This window comes from Lagopus muta, chromosome 6 (genome assembly GCF_023343835.1).
Source record: "Lagopus muta isolate bLagMut1 chromosome 6, bLagMut1 primary, whole genome shotgun sequence".
Classification (NCBI taxonomy): domain Eukaryota; kingdom Metazoa; phylum Chordata; class Aves; order Galliformes; family Phasianidae; genus Lagopus; species Lagopus muta.
Window position 1 is genome coordinate 43971175 of NC_064438.1, and position 26166 is coordinate 43997340.

The 26166-nt window shown below is 35.1% G+C and overlaps 1 protein-coding gene across 4 annotated transcripts in view; it reads right to left on the minus strand.

The window, feature by feature from the left end:
• RPS6KA5 (ribosomal protein S6 kinase A5) overlaps window positions 1–26166 on the minus strand; it is a 126252-nt gene that overhangs the window by 15174 nt on the left and 84912 nt on the right. For 2 of the 4 annotated variants that reach the window (XM_048950098.1, XM_048950097.1), the window contains exons 6-12: window positions 14612–14695; window positions 12013–12116; window positions 7357–7507; window positions 5733–5894; window positions 4598–4723; window positions 3869–4002; window positions 615–708 (exon numbers count right to left, since the gene is read on the minus strand). In XM_048950098.1, the coding sequence (XP_048806055.1) occupies window positions 615–708; window positions 3869–4002; window positions 4598–4723; window positions 5733–5894; window positions 7357–7507; window positions 12013–12116; window positions 14612–14695 (855 nt within the window). Of the gene's footprint in view, window positions 1–614; window positions 709–3868; window positions 4003–4597; window positions 4724–5732; window positions 5895–7356; window positions 7508–12012; window positions 12117–14611; window positions 14696–15360; window positions 15489–26166 lie in introns of all 4 variants that reach the window. The other 2 variants (XM_048950101.1, XM_048950099.1) reach the window with 2 other exon arrangements.

Below are 26166 nucleotides of genomic sequence, written 5' to 3' on the forward strand. Positions count from 1 at the left end.
CTCTGAAGGACTTTTCTTGTCATTTTTCACATGCTCAGCTCATTTCAGAAGTGCTTCACTTCAACATTTTGCTGGTCCTTGTTTAAACCAGCATGATGGGGATAGTTTGGGATTTGTGAAGAGTTAAGAGAACCCATAGTAGGTTACAAGACTGTACACTAAAATCATGGAATAGTTCAGGTTGGAAGGGACCTCTGCAGAATAGTTCAAACCAGGGGCCAATCTCCATTACATGCTGAGGAGCTTATTATATTATTATAGTAAGGAAAATAGCAACTAAGGTATCTGATAGTAAATGAAACTTAAACTGATCTCAAATATTCAAATAGAATATCTATTTTCACTTTCAGTAATTCAGCAAGTATTTGGTTATCTCCATTAAAAGTTACTTACATGCAAGAAAAAAAAAGCCACATATATCAAATTTCAAATACATTTTTAATTTGCAAAAAAGTAAATGCTAGTTCCCTTGAATACAGAACTTCTGCTTCAAAATTGGAAAAAAGCCCTAGGAAAAAAGTTGCCTATGCAATAATAGTAAGCTTAAGTTCTAGACACACTTGGAAAACACTAAGTAATGTGTTTGGCAAATGCTGATTATAGCTTCAAAATACCTGGTCATGATAAACTTCATGCAACTTCACTACATTGGGGTGTCCTTCACAGAGTTTCAGAGCTGTTATTTCTCTCTGGGTGTTCGCTTCCATCCTGAAAAAATTGAGAAAACATTTTGTATCACTTTTACCAAGCAAACTGCACAGAGTGTAACATTTTTATTTTTTTTTGTTTGTTTGTTTGCTATCCAGGTTTTTGAACATTACAACCCCTTGAGCATAATTAAAACCATATTCAAAAGAACCTGAGAAAAATTATCCATGTAACCCTGCAAGTTCGGACATTTAAGAAATACCACACCCAAATCAAATGACTTTTTGATGCAACTGTAAATTACTGCAGCAAAAGCTGAAAAGGTTTCACAAAACAGTTTCTATCTTAAACAAACCTTTCCCTTAGACCAAGGCAATTTGATTTCACCTCTGCTCCTACAAATATCTTTTAGCTCAGCTTTATCCTGAAGACTCAAATTATTGCCCCAACTCTCTCCATTCTTATAGGAGTAAATACTGCCACTCCTGTGTAGAAATAATGACCTCCCACTAGTAAAAAATAAGACCTGTAACATAATCTATATAGGAATTATGTGATACATAGGAAACCCGGAACAGATGACTGTAAAAATATGAAATGGAAGAAATAAGAAGAGTCTTGCTCCAAAGTAAAAAATGATCTCACAATTCTCTTTCAAGTACTTAAATATCTACAGCCAAAAAATTTCAACATGTTGAACATTACGAAAACTTATATGAATACTGACTGAGAAGAACACCACTTTGTTTTCCTTTAAATACATATATTGACATATTTGGGGCAAAAAATACACAAATATTTTTGCCAAAACTCTCTCCTTTTGAGTAAGAAAGGCTAGTCCTGTACTAACTTAGGGAATGGCCTTATGGATAACACAGGTAGAATACCTCTCACCACATATTCTGCATTTCTGGTTGCAGAAATGGTTTTGTGTTGTTGTTCTTAATTAGGGCCAGAACCACAATGAGAATTTTGTACCTTTCTGCAGGCTTCATATAATCAAAAAGTGAACTAAGCTGTACCTCTGTTGATTTTCTTGTTTAAACTGGAAGTGATTTCAGGTCCTTAGCAAATTCAAGAGCCATTTTAGATAACTGTTTCCTCCTAGAAACTACTAGGAGAAGGTGGACCTAGGAAACAGGCTAAAAGGGCTCAATAATGTAAACAAACCTTTGAAATATGTGTCTGGACTTTTCTGAGTATTTCCCTTCTATTAATGGTTTGCATCTCAGTTTTGTAGACAGACAGTACTATGAAAAGCAAATGGAAGCTCTGAAACTGTAACTCAGGGAAGTTTACAGGACTCCGTTGTTTCTCTGGGTTTCAAGACAAACAGAAAAAAATTAAATTGTTGAATGGATCCAGCTGTACTAACAAAGCATGACCACTGAGGAATTTCTCATTTTAGCTTTCATCCCAAGAACCTTGAAAAGGCTTGCCCATGTATAGGATTCAGGTTGTGTATCTTTGATGGATAGGAGTAAAAGACCGTCTGACTTTGAGGCAAAAGAAGTTACTAAAAACCTAGTACACTTCTCCTATCAGCAAGAGCTAGTGTGATTTTAAGAGCAATGTTATTTACAGTTTAACAGTTTCTTCTTCAAGGCTAGTTTGTGTCATTCTGAGAACAGATTTACTGCTACATCTAAGAACTACACAAACATGCTCCATGTCTGCTCACAAACTGCAACCCTGAAAAATGTTAGTACACAGACCACTTCTTACCTTCATTTAGCCTGGTCCACCAAGATGAAGGAAAAAGAGCAAAAGAACCTGTGAGTAACATCATTTAGAGATGCCATTCTAAAAGACTAGGCCTGTGTGAAAAGTCCGTACTAATGTGATCATTGTTATCCAAAAACAATAATTATTTAAGGTGGATTTTTCCTTAAGATGAAATGCAAGTACTGATCAGCAGCTCTACACACAGCACAGAAAAAAAAAAGTCTAAGCGTGGACGTATGACAGAAATTCAGCTTAAAATATCCAACCTAGGTGTCTACTGCACATACGAAGTCTCAGTGTAACAACAGAAATTTTGGTTAATGAAGCTTACAGGGTGAACTATCCCACTCCAAAATATGTACTTCAAACAGGATTCAGTTGCCAAAGCATAGGAGAGCCTGGAAGAGATCTAGCAGTCACAGGAGTGATTTGTGAATTGGAGGACTCACAGGACACCAGTTGATTCTAAAATAGCATTACATCAATGCCTGTGTTTAGGTAACTGAATTCTACCGCTGCTGCCTGGTCATTCGAATCTCTCTCTATAGGCTCCATTAATAGCTTTAATGATGTCACCACTAATCATAGCAGACCTTAAAACTGGCCTTCTTACACTCTTCCCATACAAGAAGCATGTGATCAAACACTTAAGTCTAGTGGACATTTAATTCAGAGGTGTAGTCAAATGCGCTGGAGCAAGAGACCACAAAGACCACTATCATGCTGAGAGTAGAACATCTGCACATTTCCCTTGCCTCTTCTGCCAGCACTGTACACCATGCTGGGGACATATTTAATAACGAATACTGAGCAAAATTAACCTATAGTCAACCCCAAAATAATCCCTTATTTCCCTCTGGGAAGAAAATGCCAGAGGCATCTATTCTGGAAGAAGATCAGATGGTATCCATGAGCAAAGTGAATCAGCTGTCTCCACTGAAATGCTGCCTTCAGAACATCCAGGAAACGGATGTAAAGCAAAACTACACAATCTAATTATATTTTACACACAGACTCATATTCAAATTAATTAGACCTGAAGCAAATCAAACTACATATAGTACACATACTTTTCAAAAACAATGTCCTACACAAATCACTTGACTTGCAAAAAAAAAAAAAAAAAAAAAAAAAAGGAGCTACCATAAACCTACATTTAGTTCATTTAGTTCATTTAGTTCTAAAGACTGGAGGACCTTTTACCCTCAACTCTGGTTTGGAGCAAAATCAGGGATAGAATATAAGCATGACCCAGGAAAAAGCCCTTCTTCTTGTGTCCTCCCAACAACAACAATTTTTTGTTTCAAAAAACTCTCAGATTCTTTCAAAGGTCAGAAGTTTACTACATGTTTCTGTAGATACTGCAGAGGTATGTCAAAGAGGAAATCATTTTAAAGTTAATTTTCCACCTTCAAAAACGTAGCGAGCATTATTCTAATCCATGGGTGACAGTAAGCAAAGAAAATATTTTTATTGTCTTATAGAATATTTATACCTTTTGCTAATTATTTTTACTGCATACTCCTGGCTAGTTTTCTTGTGTAAGCACTTTCGACAAATGGAAAAACTTCCTTCTCCCAATGGTTTCTCTTTCAGATCCAGTTCATAATGTTGAAAAAATGGAGAGTCCTGTTAGGAAACTGTCTGTATTTAGTTCTGCAGAATACTTTTAGTATACACAGTCAAAGACAAAGAGTAAAGTTTTGTGAGTATTTTTACAATTTTAAAGATGAAAAGAGCTCTCTTTTTTGATGAAATATAAATCTTAATTTGTATTTAACAAAATGCATAAACTTTATTTTAACAATCAAAGAGTAAATCCTATGTTATTAAAAAAACAGTCTCTAAATAAAGCATCACTACTACAACAACAGCTTAAGGTACAACAGGTTCAGACAAACAGGATCAAAGAAGCTCATACATACATTTATTCACAAAACTGTTAGTTTGAAGACATCACAATAGCATGTGTTCATCTAAGGTTATTATACTTGGTCTTCTGGAAAAGTAGACAATCATCTCATTTTTCAGACTAAACTTTAACCACTTCTTTATAGAACCACATGCAAATAATATGCTTGGATCATCTGAGGAGCCATTACAGAGAAAAGATACACGCATAATGACTATTTTGTAATCTGTAACACAGCTTGTGATTGCTGCTTTGAAAGTTATATGCTGTTCCAAGTCAACCAAATTAACTTAGTCTTGATATTATTATTACCTTCATCATAGCACTTCTGGCAATAGTTGTAGTTCCAGGTCGCTCATCCCCCACATAAAACTGAACAGGATCTACTGTAGCTGCATTGCGTTTAAACAAAATAGAAGGTGCAACGAAAGAATATCCCTATTAAATTAGAGACATCAGAAAAGGACAGATCTTGAAAGCGTTGCACACAAACTACAATACTGCGTATAAAATATCAGAAGTTTCTATGGAATTTAAAAAAAATTAAAACATTCATAACACGATACAGAAACTGTTGATTGGCTATTGATGAGGTGCTGTTACTATATTTGTGATCAGGTGTTCTTCTGAAAGTAGTTACGCAATTCTCCAAAGTTGTAGGTAAAATAGCAACAATACAAAAATTCAGGGAAACAGGGCTAAAAATCTGATTGCTTAAATTATTCTGCAGTAATAAGAAAGGTTCATAATTCAAACTACCTGGCTTCCCCAAACACCCATAAAAGTTAAGGTACGAAACAGTTTTTATGCTGTGATATAAGCAACAGGCAGTCTTAAATGGCAAGACAAAATAAGCTTCATGTTATTGATGTGCCCCATTTAGGCATAACAAGAACAGCTGTGACTTCCACTGCAGGATGAGTCAGATATTACTATGACATACATAAAGGCTTTTCAATGGTCAGTACAAATCACACATTTCCAAAATACGATCCCGTATTCCTTTACACTAAGCATTAAGTTGCTTAAAGTAGGGGGCAGAGAAAACAGTAAACTGCTGGTGACCTCTGCAGTTTTCATCCCAAATTTGAGGCTGCATTTGAGCTGTTTGCCTGTTTGACATGAGACTGTGTAGTCTAAGTAAAAATCATTCTTTAGTAGCGTGGAGGAGATGGTAAAGAAACCTGTGTTATTGATCTGCATGTGGTAGTCTAGTAATTAGAGCACTCAAAGTAATTGAAAGACCTACTTTCAATTCTGCAGTTAGCTCCCACTAATTTTGCAGTCACTGAACAAACAGACCTGGGAACTGGCCCTGGAAATTACACAGATAATTCCCAGTAACTGAGAATGTGGGGAAAGCAAATCAAGCTGTAAACTTGGAATTGCTCAAGGCATGATTTTTTTTATTTTTATTTTTCTAAATGAACGTGAGTCCTTAAAATACCTGAAATATTTTTTCTGAAGTCTGAGGGGTTGCTGCAGGAGAATATGTTGGGTCCATTTCTGTAAACTCTTCTGCAAAGTTACTGACATCCAACTCATCTCTAATTACTGGTTTAAATGGAGCTGGCACTTTTTTGGCAGCTAAATCATCCCAATTTATATTCTAAACAAAAAAAGAAAAAAAAAGAAAAAAGAAGAATAAGCTTGAATGAAATCAAAATTTAAGAGAAGACAATATTAAGGAAAGAAATATCCAGAACCATACAGTCTTACTTCTACTTGCTACTTTCCACAAGAAAAAGCATTCAAATTATATTTGGCTAAATTCCTAGGATATACTGTTTATACCACAAACAAATCTTTGCGTAAGATGTCAGAGGCAAAGTTTCAACAGTTACCTACATATTTTGGCAAATCTCTCCTGGCAGAGCTTATTAAGAAAAGGCCTGATCAAATGCATGTTTAAGTCTCATAGAAAGAATATAAATATATTCAACAGTGGAGATGAGCCAAACAACTAGTGTGACAACCTTTGAATTTCTTCCTCTATTTCACAGGAAACATCACTTATTTTTGTAAGCCATACTGCAAGTATATGGTATCCTGAACTCTTCATTGCCAATTCCTACTTGTTTACAAATCTCAGCTTCCACAGCCCTAAGATGAAGGGCTTAGTTGAGTAAATGGCTAGAAGTGGGGAGCATACAGTACTCATGAAAAAATGATCCTATCGCCGTAAATGAATGGAACTGAAATGAAACCAAAATCAAGTAGCACTGTATTAAAAAAAAAAAAAAGTATCTTTTAAAACGAATGCTGAATAAAGGAATTTAATGCTATGCAGATATCTGTCAGATTCTCCATGAAGGGAAGGAAATACAGAAGACATGAGAAGAAATTCAGAAGTTAAAAAGCCAATATGCTCATACTGAGTGCTGTAACTACATTGATTTATTTGAAATGTCTGATTTATCAACTATCAACTTTAAATACTACAAAATTTATACTAGTTAGAAATATATTTAACTTCATAAGTACCAGAAAAATATGTATTTTTCAAAGAAAACACACAATCTTAGCAACAATGTATAGAACAGTACAACTCTTGTACACAAGTACATTCTTACATCACTGTTTGATATCAAATGCCAACACACTAAAATCTGAATTGAATTAAAATCTACTAAACAAGACTAAAGGTTTAATTAGGCAAAGGAAAGCACGGAAGAGGAGTTCATCATTAATGGCGAATTCCACCAATGTTCAAATTATTTTGTGGCACTGGTTTTTTGGTTTTTTTGGTTTGTTTTTTTTTTTTTTTTTTAACAAAACACAAAATGTATAATTTAAGAGCTTTTCGTTAAATCTTCTGGTTTGTATAATGTGGCTTTTGGCTGCTTCAAACAGCTGGTAGGAACAAACTTGGAAGAAATTAGAAAAGTTACTATGTCCTTGCTGTAGTGTGTACAAAAATCATATGTACAAGCACATGGATATTCTTATCAACTCCAGTGCAATTAACACACTTGCAAGCTACTTGTTACCAAATCAATGCAATTTCTTTTGAAATAGATTTCAAAGGCATTAACATAGAGTAATGTGGGGAAAATTCTTTATTTCTTCACCTGGAAAAAGGGATGCTGTTTGATTTCATCAGCATCAGTTGGACCACAACCTAGTCTCTTCTTGGGGTCTTTCATCAAAAGGCGCTGAATTATATCCTTTGACAGTGCACTCATTTCTTGTGGGTAAGGTGGCTCACTTTTCAATATTCTCCTACAAAACAAACAAAATCAGTTAAGTCAAAATAGAGGGATAGAGTAAATGGTCAATTCTTACAACAGGTAGAATTCTGAGTTGATGTTATTTTTGGGGTGTTGTGCTGGGACCAGTGCTGTTGAACAGGCTCATAGCTAACCCAAGAAAAATGCTGAGCAATGAGTAATACAAGCAAACACTTTCATAAATTTCTTAAGGGCAAGGACAGATGATGAAGAGTTGTACGAGGTTCTTCTGAAGCATGGCAATAAAAAGGACAACAAATTTTCAGTCTGAGAAAGAAGCTTAATCCAAGAGAGAAAAAACAATCCTAGCTTCATACTTTATCACTACTGCCCAAAACAAATCACATAGCTAACAATATAGCTTAATAAAAACAACAACATCATGCTTGACAACAGTCAAAAAATACAACTCCAATGTGAAGAAAACAAAGAGAGAACACACTTATACCACATGAGGTTTGCTTGCACACTTAACATTGTGTACAGTGCCTGTGCCCTCCTCTCAAAAGGAAGCACTATGACTCAGAGAAGAGTAACAGAATTAATCAAAGATACAGAATATATTTTCGATGAAGAACAACAACAGAGGCTACAACTTTTCAACTTTGTGAAAAGATGACTTTAAGTGAACAGGCATAGTGATCCCCTGAAAATGATGAATGGCAAAAAGAAAGTAGGTAGGGACCTCACTGTCTCTTCCAACACAAGAACTAGAAGTCATCAAATGAGATTAGTGGAAGTTCAACATCTTGGAAACCCGAAGCGTGATTCTGCTTAACAACTAGCTTTGTATGTGAAGCTCCCATGTATTACATAAAGAAGGCAAATTCTTCAATTACTCCAAATGTACTATCTAAAGGTAAGGACACTGAAGGAAAAAAAATCGAGAACACAAATAGCATACCCCAAGGATACATTAAAAAGTTCTAAAAAGGCAGGCACACACATTGCCTACATGCACACTCACTGTGGTAACTTCAGGCAGTACAAATACATGGAGAACTTAAAATACGGAGGACTCCAGTAAGCACATACTGAAAGATTTTGAACATCAACTGAGATTGAAACAACGTAAGGTTGTAGCAGCACTAAAAATCTCACATTTTCAACTGATGTCAACTTAGAAGCAAGCTACAGTGGTCAATTTAATCTCTAAACAAGAAGAATCTTATGCTAAGCCCAGAGAAGAAGGAAAGATTCAACCTCTTTAGAAATCATCCAGTTTTCATTATGAGATGAAAGTTATCATCTATCACCCTCCTCTGGGATTAGCCAGAAAGAAGATGCCTGAACCTGACTATGGAAGTCATGATAATAAAAGATTCCAAGCTCAGAACCTAAAGTTTGTTTTTCATTTCTAGCAGGTAAAAGAGTAATCCATCAGATTATGGAAAACTGAAAGGACAAATTTGTTGTCCTTTTTATTGCCATGCTTCATGAGAACCTTGTACAACTCTTCATGGACTGAAACCATAGCTGACCAAAAGAACATTAGGTTCATGCCAGAACTGCTACCACAGCCTATCATCAGTGCTGGTATAACTGCATCATACGCATCACCAAAAATATACATATCCATCCTCATTCTCAGAGGATAACAGAAAGTAACCCCAAGCTAGAAACTTATTAAAGGGTATGGGGACAAGCTTCTGAAGAAGATTTTTCATCTTCACATTTAAAAACAACTCTACTGAATGTCCTGTCCTCTCAGAACTATTAATACCAGATTCTTTCGTACCAACTCATAGATGACAGAACATCCCTAATTCTAATAAAAGTTAAGCAAGTCAGAGGCCTTGATATGATAGTTATAACTTTCTTGAAACAGTCTGCTTTATTAAAAGCCTGAACTGATGTGTAGGCAACGTCACTGATGCAATTCATACTAAATTTAGCATTAAATGCTTTGCTTCTTGTGCAAGAAATATAACACATTTCTATCTGTTAGAAAAGCATCACTGCATTATCGCCTGTCATTTCTTGGACTCCGAGCTCCCTACAAAGTTTGACAATGCTGTGCATTGCAGGTAAATAGCTATAAGCTCTACCTGCTTACAAACAAGAACAAAATTATAGAAAATATTGTGCAAATCAGAAGTTCAAATTAGCAACTGCTCTGTCCTTGAAAATATCTAGTAATTACTGTCTAAGTCTTTTACAGGTAGAGAACAAAGAACATCACTGTCATCCCAACTTGATAGACCTTTTCCAAACAGTTTCACAACAAAGAGGTTTTCTGCAGAATTGTGGACAAAATGTACTTATGAGAGATGGCCAAGTCTCAGCTATCTTCCCTGAAGCATAAATAAATTCACAGACAGGGGCTTTAATACAAAGAAATTAGTATGAGAGAAATTAGGTATGAGCTTACATTGCACTTCCCATGAAGGAAAAGTCCACAGTGCTATGATAAAAGAACTGAACACAATCTCTCATCAGAGTAAAAAGCATAAAACACAGAGACTATTTCTGACAGAACAACTGAACTGCTCATAACAGATATTTGATAACAGAAATCAAAGCTTATATTTAAAACCAGATATCCTTTGTGTCACACACAAGAATAAAATTTCAGTATAGAATATTTAAGATTATTTCCCACCTTGGTAAAATAAGAGAAAGGTCTGCATTCATTTAGAACAAGACTTCTTCCCCAAACCCAGAAAAATCAAAGGCTACAAGAAGAAATAAGAGAAGAAAGAGAAGAGGAAACCGTACTCTGTAAGTCTACTCTTAGGGAATACAATTTCTGCTTGGAAAGCTGCCATCAATAAAGAAGCTTCTAACAGCTTTTATCCCTGTGCAAGTGCCAGTCATTTCATCACTATTGGCAACTACAGATATTTGATGACATTATCTGCAATTCAGTTTTTCATAATTTTAGAGAGGAAATGAAACTAGAAAGATCAAATGATATCCATGGAGAGATGCTGTATAGCATAAACGAGTGTGTAGCATATACATCAACCAGAAAAAAAACGCATACCAATATTAATACATGGGCAGAAGAAGGCAGTAAACTTGCCACAACTAACATTTGGTCAGAGATCAGTTTACTAGCTATGGATCCAGCAGCCTTGCAACTTTGACTTTAATCATAAACTATCAGGAAAGTAAGATATTAAAGAACTCATGAGGACCTACCAAGACAGTTGGTACCAAGAACCCTGTAGAACTAAGTACTAAGTAATTTAGTAGTTAACCAGTACTAAGAAGTTTTCTTGTTTTGTGGACAAACTGTATCTATAAAGTTCTAGTCAAGGCTTTCTTTAAAAAATAATTTAAGAAATCCAGACTTCAGAGTCTCATTTAGACATAACAAAAGTGAGAAATCAACAAACTCCCAAATTCAAGTAAGCCAGAGTTAATTTGAGTGTAATTCCATAATGACTGAGAATGAAGCCTGGACATTTGTTTTGTAACTGGATTCTTCTTTCCCACCAAGAACAACTTCTGGAGGTGGTTCTATGAGTTTTCTGTTCTGATAGACACACAGAAAACAAAGTGCATATCTCAACGTTCCAGTAAATTTTCTGAACTTATAACAGAAGTTAATAAATCATCTACATGACTCATGTAACTTCTCTTACCAATTGTAACTTCAGACTTCCTCAACAGAGAGTCAGAAACACAGCAGTCATATTCAAAAAAGAGCAAGACCTCTGTTAGTCTGGACTTCCAAATTGACCTTAACAGCGGTTATTAATTTGTGCAATTTTAGCCTTCACCTCCTTCTGCTCCAAGATTAAGCTAATCACAGGAAATGCTTCCTTCTAGGAGAAAACTCAGTAAGGTATCGGGAACTATCTTATTGTACTGTCTTTTTTAAATGCTTCGGTATTGAAACCAAACCTTAAAGAGTACAGATTACCAAACATAAGGAAGCTGACAGTCAGGAAAACTTGACACATAAAATATATTAATGGTATAGGTTATTTCATTTCCATGTGTCATTCTCATTTCTTCTCAGAAATCTAAGTATGGCCAGAAAGGGTCACATTCTTTGTTTCATGTTATACACGAGCAAAATAAATACTACCCATGAGAAAAAGGCGAGAATAGGGTTCATACTGATAATTTAAAGTTATAAATGTGATGGAGGAGTCTAGCAAGACAAGATAAAAATCTCCATAGCTAAATATTTTTCATTACATATCAAAATGTTGAATGTGATAATTCTATTCACATATAATGTTTCATTTTATTTCCCTTTTAACTGTAAATGTGCAACAGGGCCAGCCAGCCACAAAACTGTGGGTTCCACTGTAGCTTAAACAAAGCTTTCATAAAAGTCAATTTCAGTTTTTTAACCTCAACAAACCACTGAACTAATCTATCTGCTTTCAGATAACATTCCAACAGAACCAGAGCACATGAATCATTAAGCTGGTAACTCTTTATTCCTAAATTTTAGATTAAAATTCTCACTAAATATGTATTACAGCACAAGCATCACTTTGTGAGGAAGCATGTAGAACGTGCTGTTTTGAACCTTACCTAGAAATTTCAGCTTGAGAATTCTTCTCTCCATCGACCGTAAATGGTGATGCTCCAGTTAGCAATTCATACATAAGAACACCAACACTCCACCAATCAACAGCCTATAGAACAACAAGAACTAAGTTAAGATGCAGCAAAATAAAATCATTAACAAAAGGAGGAACTAAGCAAAGTAACCAATAAACAAAGTAGCCAGCAAAAAGAACAGCCCGCCTATCTCTCCAAAGACAAACCTGGACACAATAAGGCTTAAACGAAAGCAGTAATGACTGGATGTGTTTTCTATGCTAAAATAACTTAAAACTGAGCAGAGAGTTTCAAAATCAACTAATTTCTCAAGCTAAGTCCTTCCATTAGCTAATAAAGATTCATTCTGTTTTTCACCAGAATTTGTTTTTACAATTGTGAAATAAAAGAAGTGAAAGTAACAGAGGAACCAAATGCTTACTAAGAATTAGAAGAACCTGAGCTTTTAGGAACTTTTGAAAAGCACTCTTTCCAAAGAGCAACAGATCTCAGTTAACAGTTAATCAGGACACCTGAAAATGCTATAGAATTTCACCTTACTCTTCCCCAGTAATGCGATCTTTTGGCTTCATACATAATCACATTATCTGTATCTTTGAGACCGAGCCTGTTGTTTGCATTTTTTAAAGCAGCTCTATGTTAAAAAATGCCTTTGGCTGTGGATAATGACATTCATAGGTACACTGTATCTGATTTTGTCTATTCCAATATTTGGAGCAGGCTATGCTGTTTCAAGGATAGATAGTTACTTGGAGGTAGAAAGCAGAGGTTTTCTAAAAGGAAAGAACTTTTTCCAGGTAAAATACTCAAATTACCTCTGCACTCTCATATCCACTGTTGCTTCTGAAACTTTTAAAAAATATTTTAAAAGTAATTTTTCATTTTCCATAAACTTTTTTTCCTCTTTTGTAAAAACAGAAAGATCTGCACAATCCAAATCAAACCTAAAAATACCAGAGCAAGCTTTTAATACAAACAAGATATCTATCTAGAAGAGATTACAAGCAAAACCACTGATTTATCAAAAGCAGAGCATACCAATGCAATCTCATTTTCTCTTTGTAAACTGGGTTTTAATTAAGCAGTCAATACAAAATGACATTCTAACACTGTGCCACATAAGACCACCAAGGATGAACCAAGAATTTATGGTGTAAACAATTACCAGCACATACAGAACTGAAAACGATAACCCTTAAACAGTCGGCAATAATTTGCAAACTGCTGAGCTATTTCTTATAGCACATTATAAGCTCTGCTATATATCTCATGAAAGTATCATCAAGTAGAACTAATCAAAGATAACAGAACATAGATGGCTTTTAAAATCAGCAACAGAGCTGAATTTGTAAGCACTTGAGAAAAAAAAAAAATCACAACTCGAAAGTGACCAATGCATTGCAGAGATACTCTGAAATAGGCATGATCAAACTAAGGGGAAATACAGAGTACAGGAAATGGACCTTAGATTCATAAATCTGAAAAATTGTATTTTTAATAACGATCACACAAGCAGTACTGCAGAAAAAAATGCAGAGGCTACAGTGGAACAAAAATAGGTGTGAGACAAAGACTAAATGGAAAGATAAGTCATACTTTATTTCATGTTTAATAAAAGAATCAGGGAGGCAATCTGCTGTACTTCAAACTGCCAACACTTTGCTGAAGTACTGTGCCCACTGTAGTGCAAATTCAGATAAAAAGAGATGCAGAATGAACAAAGAGAGGAGAAAGGACCTTCTAAGGCAAAGTCAAACTGAGTCCAGTAATTTAAGAAAAGGAAATAGAGGGTGATGTAAAATTTTCCAGTGCTTAAAAAGTCTGTTGTAAGAAATGTGATCAACTATATTCAAGAACACCCTACAGAACAACAAATCAATTCAATCTACAACTAAACATCAAATATCAGATATTGTCAAAAAATTTTCAGTGCACCAAGTAATCATTATAATTTATCTAGAAATAATGTAGAATTCTGCCTATGGAGTAGAGCTGGTGGAGATGGTCTTGTTTCAAATATCGTCTGTGAATTATGGTCATCTTAAGCTCTGCCATTAATTACTGCCACTGTAATTCGTATTAAAACTTGTGCCTCAAGTTAAACTGCATTTTTTTGGATAATCTGAAATCACTTCCTGATCATATGTTAATAACTCCCTTGAGACCTCTTGAAAGATAATAGACTTACCTGATGTACAATTAAAAAAACGTATCAGAATTAGTCACAAAGCAGTTGTTTTTTCCACTCTAAACTAAACAGTTTAAGTAAAAGGAAGTATGAGTTAAATTTGCTGTCACACTGTATGTTTAGAATGAGATATGAATATAAGAAAAACAGCCTTCATAGCTTTAGAAATACACCTTTTACTTAGATTAAAAACTAACTTTAGAATAAAAATAAATTATATTGATGTTTTTAAATAAAGGCAATAAATAATTAATCTTAGGATAACCTGAAACAATGCATGTTTTTAAGTAAGGCACCATCTTATTCTATATCAAAAATCACCTCAAAATGAACAACAGCCTGAATAATTCACTTTTTTGTGGTAATAAACTTAGACCATACCTTATCATGTCCTGTATCTCCTCCTCTTACAATATCTGGAGCCATGTATTCTATTGTTCCACAGAAAGAATATGCTCTCTCATTCTATTAAAAAAAAAAAGAAAGTAAAATTTGTATCAAATAATTATACTGTACAAGTAATATGGGACAAATATGGCTAATCTTCCAAGATGTTGGCAGCAATTCTTCTCCACATAGCTCAGAACTGCTAGCTAAACAATATGTAGAGCTATATCACAAAACGCTACAGAATATTTAGTCTTCTACAAAAAAAAAAAAAGTTGTAAGTTTGTGTGGTAGTTTAACATAAGCACACAAAGAAGTAATACGTCAATATCTTAAAAATATTCCTTAGTCTAAACGATCCCTCCATTTCAAAGCTACACAATATAGACATTCATTCTGAAGGCTGCAACATCAACACTCTAACAACAAACGAAACCTTTAGGTAAAGAAGAGCAATTCACTATAAGCTGCACAGTGTGACTAAATTACATAAAAGATCCTTCGTGCTTCTCATATTTAGGAATTTGTTATGTCCTCTAGAAAAGTAACTCCCTTTCACAACACACAAAAACCCACAACATTCTCCCAAGAAGAGACTTGGAGAGAGATAAGAGAGAGAAAGTGAAAGACAGAAAGAGCTGTGAATTTAATTTTATTCTATATACTGAAATTACTGTTCTGATTATGCTCAAAACTAAGGTGCTTGCACAGGCATGTATAATTGTTCCCTGTTAGCGATTTACCTTTGAGGTCAACATGAGGTCATGCTGTACCTTGCTAATGACGAAAGCACATGTGTTTGGGCCATGCAACTTTGTTCCTCCCTTATCCTTCATGCTTCTAGCATTTTGGGGAGAGATCCTGACAGGTCCTTTAAAGAAGAGTGTTCAAAAAAGCAAATATTTCAAAAGTCAGGTTTTACATTCGTAGACTCAGATTCGGAGTTTAAAACAGGTGCTATCAATGTACTGCACTAATGAGAGCAAGCTTCTAAAATTAGAAATAGTGCTCAGTGCTATTGTGAGGCATTAAAAAAAATCAAACAGTCAAACAGCATATTTTTAAACTGTTATTAAAACACATATACTGTGACTGGTAGAGGGGGCATTTTGGTAAAATTCTGAGCTTAAAGTAGTTCTGGGCCTCATTTGGTTCAACTGTTAACCTTGATATATTGAGACAAAGCCATAAAAATAATAAATTTTTCATGATACTACTTTCTTTTGACACAAGCATTATTTCCTCTTCTAACATCTTTCTCAGTACCTGTTATCTAGAAGAAACATCCAGAAGTGAAAACAAACCAAAAAGTTAGAAATTCCAAGCCCCTCATCCCAGCAGCAGCCAACATGAAGCTATTAAAGTATAGCTCTGTTCACTCTTCCTTAAACTGTGGGAGGAGGGAAGGAGGGACGAAGGGAAGGAAGAAAAAGGAAGGAGACTAAAAAAGAAAATGAAACATTTCTTTGCATGCTACCTGCCCAAAGAGTAAAGAAAACACAGTCAAACTGAGCTTAGTGAAAACCATTTGTAATGTTTGTATTTCAAATAAATTGATGATTGCTGTATCATTAAGTTAGCTGCAAAATCAGCAGTTTGTTCTTCAAAATTGTGGTTTTGTCTCCATTGTGCACAGTAAAACCAGGCTTTGAACCCCTATGATGACAAGACTAGGGACATAGATGTATATATGAATGCATACAGTGGTACAGCAGAATGTTTACAACCTCCACTATCTAGCACTGGAATATACCTTCAGATGGTAAGACGGCTCACTGAAAACATTTCAAAACACACAAAATTATCAGTACTTTCTGAAGAAAAATTACAACCCATCAAATAACAAATTATGAACAGGATTTTCAATTATATTTATTTCTTAGCTTTTTGTCTAGAAGATCAAAAATAATAAAAGATGCATTATTAAATAGTTATTATTTAATGAACTTTATATTTTAATATGAAATATTGAATTTCTAGAACAATTTTTGAAAATTAGTTATTTCTTTCTTAAATTCTTGTCTCAAGCAGCTTTTGCTGTCCCTTGCAAAATTCAATCTCCTGAAATAATTCTGAACACTCAGATATCTGTATCTTTTTAAGTCTTTTCTTACAATTGAATTTCAATATTAAAAAGTCATAATGTAAGTGACAAAGTTCTTCATAAATCAAGAACACTCTGGAATAAATCTGTAATGAGGTTCATAAAAATTCCAACTTCTTATTCTATGAAGTACTTTTATCCTTTAGATCTTGTTTTCTTTCCAAGCAACAGCAGTCTACTGATAAAACTCCAAGGCTGAACAGAGCCAAGAAAAGGAAAGCAGATGTTTATTACAAGCAGAGTTCTAAGGAAGAAATTAGATAGAAAACTGCCGAAGTTAGGTAAGAAAAAAAAAAAAAAAAAAGACCCACTGTGTGTTTTCTTCATACTCAATACTGATTTGTCATTAAGTCCACTAACTTTCATACATCAGAACCCCTGTTGGTAACACTTGTTGACTGTTAAAAGGAAACAACAAGAAATTTATATCAACTATTCATCATTTCTCAATTAATTACACACACAAAAACAGTGAAACCAAACCAAACCAGGTGAAGATGGTGAGACACTGGAAAAGGTTGCCCAGAGAGGCTCACTGGAAGCACCCCCTCACTGGAAGCATTCAAGGCCAAGCTGGACGGGGCTTTGAGCAACCTGGCTTAGTGGGAGCTATCTCTGCCCATAGCAAGGGGGCTGAAACTATATGATCTCAAAGGTCCCTTCAAATCCAAACCATTATATAACTTGTTTGTTTCTTCAGTTCAGCAGCATAGAGCACAGTTCCCTAATTTCCTTGCAATCATTCTGCCTAATCTGAGTGTCCTAGAGAAGCAATACTTTTAGCACCATGTCTGGATGACTTTTGCAATGTTTGCACTGCACATTCTACCAGAATATGCATTTCTGCATCCTGTTCCCATTTTCTCTGATCAAAAGAACGAATAGCATATTTGCCTTCCAACCAGGAAACATTGATAATACCTAGCCACAGAGTACCTAAAGCTGCTATCCAAAAGGATAGAGAATTAGAACCTGGTGATTGGTCAAGATGGAGGTGGAATATGGGTTATCATTTGACCTGGAAAAGTCGTTATGACAAAGCAAAAAACCGAGATCTTGCAATATCATGCACTTGCTGACCTTATAGTACCATCATTTGGCCCTACTTTAAAATGAAGGAATGCTAGCCAGGCATTACAACTACATAAAGATCCAGAAGAGACAAGCATAAACCTTCCTCATTACAGAAGGAGGGCCTGTGGCCTTCGGAGATCTGTGATAGGCTCTCCAATCCAGAGAAATGACATTAAATCTGGCAAAAGAGCAGGAAGAAGAAACTCCATTTCCCTGCAGAGAATAAGCAAACTCACCACTTCTGACAAAACATACTCCAGAGCTTGAGTGATTCTGAAGGGTGCATGAGGGCATAGAAACAACTCAGGTGTTTTAAAATAGTCATTCTTGTTTGCAGATACGCTTTACAACATGCACCACTGCTCCAAGAGACACGTGGCTCCTACAGCCCTGTAGCTTACTTTATTCACAAGAGCCTTTGTGCAAACATATTTTAGCCAATGGATTGGCTAAGTATTCAGTGAAGCCATTCTTTTCAGCATTCACAACAAAGACCCACTTCTCCAGCTGCATGAAAGGTCACCTTTGAGAGAAAAACACAACAAAAAAAGCCAGAAAAACAGATTCTTTCTGTTCTCCAGCTATTTCATGTGCTTTGCTTACAACCAAGATGGACCCAACCATCTCCAACCATCAGCTGTGACACATTCTGAAGACACATCACGTTCCTATGAGATATGAAAATTGAGACCTTAAATGAATTTTCCAAGTGTTTGTTGCTTGCTTAAAAAGAAAAGGAAGCTTGTCTTCTCAAAATATTCTTTAATACTATATATTTGCAGTTTTTTTTTTTTAAACAGGAATGCCTTGCTAATAAAAAAAAATATGCAAGGATAGACATGAAAGAGTTCTGTGCACTTGGCCCTCACTAGTAGATCTGTATCTAAAGCACTCAACATGGGTTATAGCTTGATTGTGAAAGTGATGCCAGTACCCTCTAGATAAGGCAAAACAGCTTAGTTATAACAGGATAACAACTTAAAGCCAAGTCTCTGATAAATTTCATGTGAACTGTCCATGATATAAACAAAATATTGAATTTGTAGAAAAAAATCCAACTCTATTAAAAAATACCTGAAAGGAAGGACATATTATTTTTACAGCTGATAAAAAGAATATATCTATGAAAAAGCATAAAGACTAAATGAAATTTCATAAAATAAGCTGTTTGTAGAGAAAAAAAAGAATTGCTGTGCAATGTAGTGTTTTATGTACCAGTTCTGTGAGTGAAATCTGTATCTGAAAAACACTGAGTTGCCCAGATCAGGAAGGTGGAACAGAAGGGACCCAGGTAATCTAGAAAGAAGCCAACTGAAGGTATTACAGGCTGCTCTCAAGATCGACTCTTTACAAGTTTGTTTGTTTTTAATTCTCCAATCCATACAAGAAGTACTTGCTGAGTTGTCATATTTGTTTACTGGAAAAATAATAGAATTATTATGTATGTTTTGGATGTGTTCTTCCACAGATTTCAGTGGAACATTCCAATAGAATTCCTTGTCTTGTCCAAACTCGTAAGCTGGCAAACTAAAATGCTTTGTTCGCTTAATCTGACTTCACCTTTATGAAGGTTTCAAAATGCTATGACCCAACAAGACAAGATGTATTGTTACTACTGTTTGAAGTGCTCTGAAATTGCACAGTAAGTTTAAACAAAGTTTAAGTCTAAAATAGATAGTTTTCCTACTAAAAGTGAAAATCAATTTCTACCAAAGGAGCAACAAGATTTCTCATACCAAGCAGGCATATAGATGAAAAACCAAGGAGATGAAAACCATAGTTTAGCTAAAGCTCTTCATATCTTCAGCGTTCTCTTTAAGCAGTTACCTAGCAGATTGCATCTCAGTGAATGCATACACATGTAAGTCGTATGAATAAACTCACGCAAGCTTCAAATTTTGTAAAATACTCAGGGAGGTAAATCAGTAAAATCCAATACTGTTCCATGAATGTCTCTCACCTACGGTAAAGTGGCAGCAGTCTGTACATAATACACACAATGACACAATTTGAAGTTGTAGACCAATCTTTTGGAATTGCTGAATTTATAATCAAAACAAAGACCTTGTTTCGACTTTTATTTAGTGAAAAAGTGTTCTAGAAAATGCAAACTTGTAATCTTGATAGTTACAAATTGCATTATTTCCAAGTTCTCTGATGGTGACTAACTTCCATGGATAGGATATGGGTTTTTTCATTTTTTGTAGTCTTTTAAGTTTCCTAGGAAAATCCAGCAGTCTCCAGTGAAGAAATTGAGAGGCAGTTCTTCCCTCGTGCAGTGAAACTCAAGCATAGCATATTACGTATTTTCTATGTAAGGAAACGTTTCCTTGATGCACAAAAAAGTACAAAATTCAAGGTACACAGAAGGTTTCATCTGTTTTTTATAATACAATAAAAGGCAACTTAACAGGGCAGATTCTTCACAAAAGAACAGGCTTTTCTTGGTATTTCTGATGTCAGCAGAAAGGCTGCTGTGAATCATGCTGAATACTGTCAGAGTGCAAGTTTATATTAGCCAAATGCAGAACTGCTCCTTACAGCTCCTGAAAGAACTACTACCTTTTGTGGTAGGATTATCGCTATGCTACCTGCCCCTACTTACTAAGAAGTGCCTCATACAAATTCTGAACAGGACACCTATGGAGTAGGTTTTTTTTTTTTACTCAATGATCACAAGGTGCCAATGTCATGTTTTGATGTTTGCTCTTTCTTTTGCATAAGCTACAAGACAAGCTAGTTGAAGTAAATACAGTTAACTAAACTAAGATGCATATACTAGATTGTATCGTTCTGTTTTGAAGGTAGGATGGTGCCAACCAACATCTTTCAGATGTTTTCATGAAAGCTTTAGTGAAAAAAAAAAAAATTACCTCAGAGAGGAACTTTGTCCCCAAAAATGTTAAGTACTCTATTTTAGAGCCTTTAATAGCACTAATCAAAACTGAACCTACAGCAGTCCCAGCAGTCTTTGGGCAAATACCTGTTATTGATACATGGCTAGGAAAGGGTTCAGCCAGTGGTGGATAATTAAATGCATATTAAGCTTGCATGTTACATTTCCAATGAAACATCACACTGAAGAAGACAAGACAGTGAGACACCAATTCCAAACCAGAAATAGCAATAAAAGGTCGTTGTACTGGAAACATGTTAAGCAGGCAGTAAGCCCTCTTGAAGAACAATGGTAATGGATTTCTGTGATGTTTCTACAATCTTTGTGTGTATTTTCTCAGTATCAATTTTAAAATAGTACAAACTACAGCAGTACAGCCAATGACTCTTCCTTGCATTTTAAGGTTTTACCAATTTCTCAGTTAACCAGAAAAAAAACTTCAAATGAGCTAGACAAGCTAAAAAGTTCTGCTTTCAAAAGGAACATGGAGCTAGGCTAATGAATGTTTCAAGCAAGAATGAGATTTGTTTGCCAGCAGCTGCCATCAGAACAGGCACTTATAAGAAATAGAGCAAGAACAGCTAAACCTACCAGTGAAGGGTCCACAGGCCAGGTAAGAAGTGTGTGTCATTCAAAACTAAGCTCTCATCTAATACGAAATGAAGATTTGAGGAAGTGTTTTCACAGGTTTAGATCACAGCTGTATCTGCTTCTGAAATGCAAAGCAATTGCAGTTCTGCAAAGAAATCCTTAAGCCAGTTACTAATGATGGATTTGTAAAGCAAATGACCAAGAAAAAAAGAAAACAAGAATCCCATTCTGTCAGGCAAGAAGACAGTCAGAAACAGCACCTTATTGCATGGGAGGAATGCAAGTATGCACCACTTTCAGCCCTGATAAGCATTTTGTACTGTGTTTTTCTCAAAATGCCTGGTTTTGGATAACCCGTTTTCTAAAACACTATCTTTTAATAAGAGAGTAAGAGTACCACAAGAGGGAATAAGAGAATTGAAAACAAAATCTGAAAAGAAATCCCTCTTGCTTCAGAGGTACAATTATAAAGTATAAAAGAGAATTCATTCTGCAAAGAGCTCTACTAGCTCACTGTAAAGCCTTTGAAAATTTTTTAAAAAGAGAACGTAAATAAAAAATAAAATAAATAAAAAAAGATGTCCCATACACACACCTTTATTCCCCTTGCAAAGCGTGAACAGAATATTTTCCAAAGTTGACTACCAACATATTATTCTAATATGTGACAGATGACAGCAGACAGTTTTACACACAGGTCCTCCCCTCCCATACCATTTTTAAGTGATGTATTACAATAATAAAATTGTATATTATAAATTATGATTGCAAAAACCTGTTAATGGCACTTTGAGATTCTGGCATAAAAACCTAGACAATATATTTTGCACTCCAGTCTTCTGCTTTACCGTTTCATGCCAGAAAAGCATCTATATCTATATGATAAGGGACCAATAGTCATCCAAACACTGATGACCTGGTTTTGCAATGAAGTGAGCCTTACCCTGCAGTTATGTAATTTTAGAATGTTTGACACGTTATGCTACAGTTCTCAATAAGTAATTTCAGAACACCTCGCAAAAAAAAAAAAAAAAAAAAAAAAAGACCCCACAACAGAAGCACACCCAGTAGATCCAAAAATTTTACCTAGTGCTGTTCCATATCCTTTTCCAAAACAACGGCAGTAATGACTGACTGTCCTGACAGGATCTGTGACCTACATTAACTTCAGCATTCACTCTTTCATACCTTTTCCTTTTTTGAGAATCAGTGAATAACTCCTTAACCAAAACACAAGCAGATACAGTAATTCATCAGCAGTACAGATTTTAACTCATTTTTGCAAGGGAATACTCAAGGCTCAAAGCATTTACTCTTTCAGTGATCAAACACCACTTCAGTTGGAGAATTACGAAAAATTTTAAAATGAAGTGTACAGCTGATTTACGAGGTCATTCAAGTGAGTTCATATGGCACTAAAGAAAATCAAGTTGTAGTCACTTTCCCTACCTTTCCTGACTACGTCTGCAGTGCTCTAAAAATGCGTATGAATCTTTCCTACCTCATCTACCAAAATCCATAGGGAGCTAACAACCTTTTATTCTTTTTCTTTTAATGAAGCCTTTTAAGACTACCTACTAATTTTTCTTCCAGAACAAAGCGTTCACTCAAACAGTGAATGCAACACTGATCAAAAGATTTTCAGATGAGAAAGTAACTGTATATCTAAACTATTCACACTAAGAATTATAAACATAACTACATAGATACCCAATTGGCAAAAAACAGACAATTCAATAATTCCTAGCAGAATGATTACTAAGGCATTTGTGTTCTACGTAATCTCAGACACATTGTTTGAAGATTGACAACCTTCAATATTTACTACAGAATTTCTTTCATCTTTATTATGTAAACACAAAAATTTCAAAACAAACCTAAGATAAAGCAGGATGTGTATCAACACAGCAGACTTCAGCAATCCACTGCACTTCAGATGAAAAACATACAGGACTTAACAAGAAAAAAATGCTAATTGTGATGCACGATCCAATAGATTGCTTCCACAATAATTCAGTGAACGCATTTAGATTAAACATCTACATATATACCATTCTATAACATTTAGGATAGTTATGGAACTGAAATTGTCAGAAAAAAATATTAAAAATGAGTTAGCACTTCAACAATAAATATTAAAATGAAGACCAAAGTTTATGAGTAGGCTAAAGTGATATTAACCAAATCAAAATAACGCCAGCATACAAGAACTGTTAAATAAGACAATAGTATATTAAAATGACTAAGTCAGTAATCCTAAAGATTAATATACTGCACAAGAAATAGGATATCAAACAATAGAAATCTAGTAGTTCTTTTTTAAGTATTTCTTAAGATTTAAAAGCAATACATAACACCAAAATGATTGCACCTATGCAGTAAGAAAAAACAGCGTTGAAGACATTTAGATGCAAAACCTGTTACTCTTATTTATTTTTTCCTCAAGATGAATAATTTATAATACACAATCTGCAAATAAATTCTATATCCCACAAACATGGACTTAAACTGAGATGTATTGAAGCAGAAGGCTAAAGTGTCCTCACCCCTTCCCCAACCTTAATTCATCATTGCAGCTAAGACTGTACATGATAAAAAGTTATTATCCATACCAATTTCTCCAATTCTCTTACCTAAGCTCATTTTGTGATTAGACTAATCAAGTTGTTGATGCTCATGAAATATTAAGTACTGATTAAATATTCAAAATTATTTCACACTTAAATAATTTGTCATACTGAGCTATCCTGTACAAAAATTAATTTTTATTCAAGTACTTTATTCAGGCCAAGTTGTTTCTTCTTGCATGCAAATACCAGCATATGGACTTTTTAAGACAAAGCAAAGGCAAAACCAGACTGTTTTATATAATGTTAATGCCATTTACTAGTTGTTTTTATTACTATTTCTAAAGAGAAACAGCAGCATAAAATGCTTAAAGTTTAAGAATATTGCTTTGAGACTGAATTCGTAGTTCTTACATGTTTAAGTGCTCTTTCATAGTAAATGAGAAACAGAACATTTGACAATGCAGTCTGGTGCTCTTCATATTCAGATGTCAGTATCTGTATGGCAGAAATCAACAGGCTTCTGGTTTTCCTAGAAGTCACATGCATTTACTTCTTTTCACTCAGACACTGCTTAGGAAAAGTGCTTGGTGTTCGTTGTTTTTTTTTTCCCCCCTCTTTGTTTGTTTAATCCGCTGTGGTTACTTTAATCAAGAGTTAGTACATTTTTTATTTAAAAGCTTCTTTTAGATTCTAGACTGGCCCAGATAACTGGAAATATATATCAATAATCACATAGAAAGAAGGATCAAGAAAACACTGAACTACGATGCTTCCTAGCCAGTATCTCCAATTATAAAACCATCTGAAATCCATAAATATATGGTAGTACAATTCTCTGCAATAACTCCAAATTTAGTGTGTGACTGCTGATAACCTGTGTACAGTCTTAGTAACCTAGATACTCCAAAGTGGGAGGAGTTACTAGAATGAATTCCACTTGCATAAGCATGCTTCTGTAGACTTGGAGAACTTGCAAGAACCAGGGTGGGCAGGGGAAGAAGTGTAAAGAAAACAGAGAAAGGAAAACATACTAGCATTGCAATGCATTTGCAAGAGCATACTCTTGTCTTATCTGACTTCTGCAGCAGTGGACTTTTAAGCAAGAGTGCTACCCAATTAGCATGAAAACAGGTATAAAGCTATGCAATTACACAGGCAAAGTCACCCCTTTTAAGTACATTGAGTCAGAAGTATAAATTAACAGGTAACTTATGTAATATGAACCATGTTTAAGGAGTGATCACACACAGAGCACAAAATGAAACTTATGTGTAAATGGGACATTTTAATCATGTTTGAGCTTGGTATCTAAATCACAATAGCAAACATGAAAGCTGCAGTCAAGCACAGGCAATCTGTTAGGTTTTGAAAGCTAACAATGAAACTGCAGTTACATTTCTCCTTTCTTTTAACAGTAGAAGTGTTTCAGTTTTCCAGGAAGATGAAAATTCATAAAGTAGAATGAGAAAAAAAATAAGGGTAAATGAACACACTTCAGTACAGGCTGAAAACAGAATGGATTAAGTCAGAGAACATTAAATGACCAAGCAGCAAGACTGTATTAATTTCAATGATGGAGTAAGAGGAATCGGATACACAGTGTGAGGAAAAGCTGCCAGGTATCCCTGATGCTTCTCCAAGTCTTCACATCATAGAATCAAAGAATGGCCTGGGTTGAAAAGGACCATAAAGATAACCTAGTTTCAATCCCCCTGCCACAGGCAGGGTTGCCAACCACTTCACTTTTTCTTGCATTGTTTATAAAGAACATCCTAAAGGTGAGCACAGATGAGAAATGAGCAAACTTCTTAAAACCATCTGTTCTGGGACTTTTAAAGAAGGTTCTGATACATTATGATACGCCTTTATCATAAGAAAGATTTCTACCTCTTTCAAGGCCTAGAGGACGACTCAGTGTATTCCGTCTCCTACATCTATTATACTGCATTTCTCAATTCCAAGCAGGCTCTACTCTCTTTAGCCACACCCTCTACTTTACTGTCATTCTTCTCTGCTGAAAACTGTATCTCTTTATATTTCCTTGCTGGAAGCACACTGGTCTGACAAACTGCTGCTAACTCTTTGTTGTGCTACTTGATCCTCCTCTTGGCTTCAGTTTATAATTTAAGGGGAATATACTGACAGCATTTGTACTATTACTCTGCTTCAGAAACTAACATTTCAAGTCCTAAAATGTTGCCCTCCAAACCCCAGCAGGCTCAATTAGGAATTAAAACATTCTAGAGGAAACTACCAGCTACCTATTTTTAGAAAACCCCTTTGCTGTATCTAACAATGACTTTCAAATTTGCAA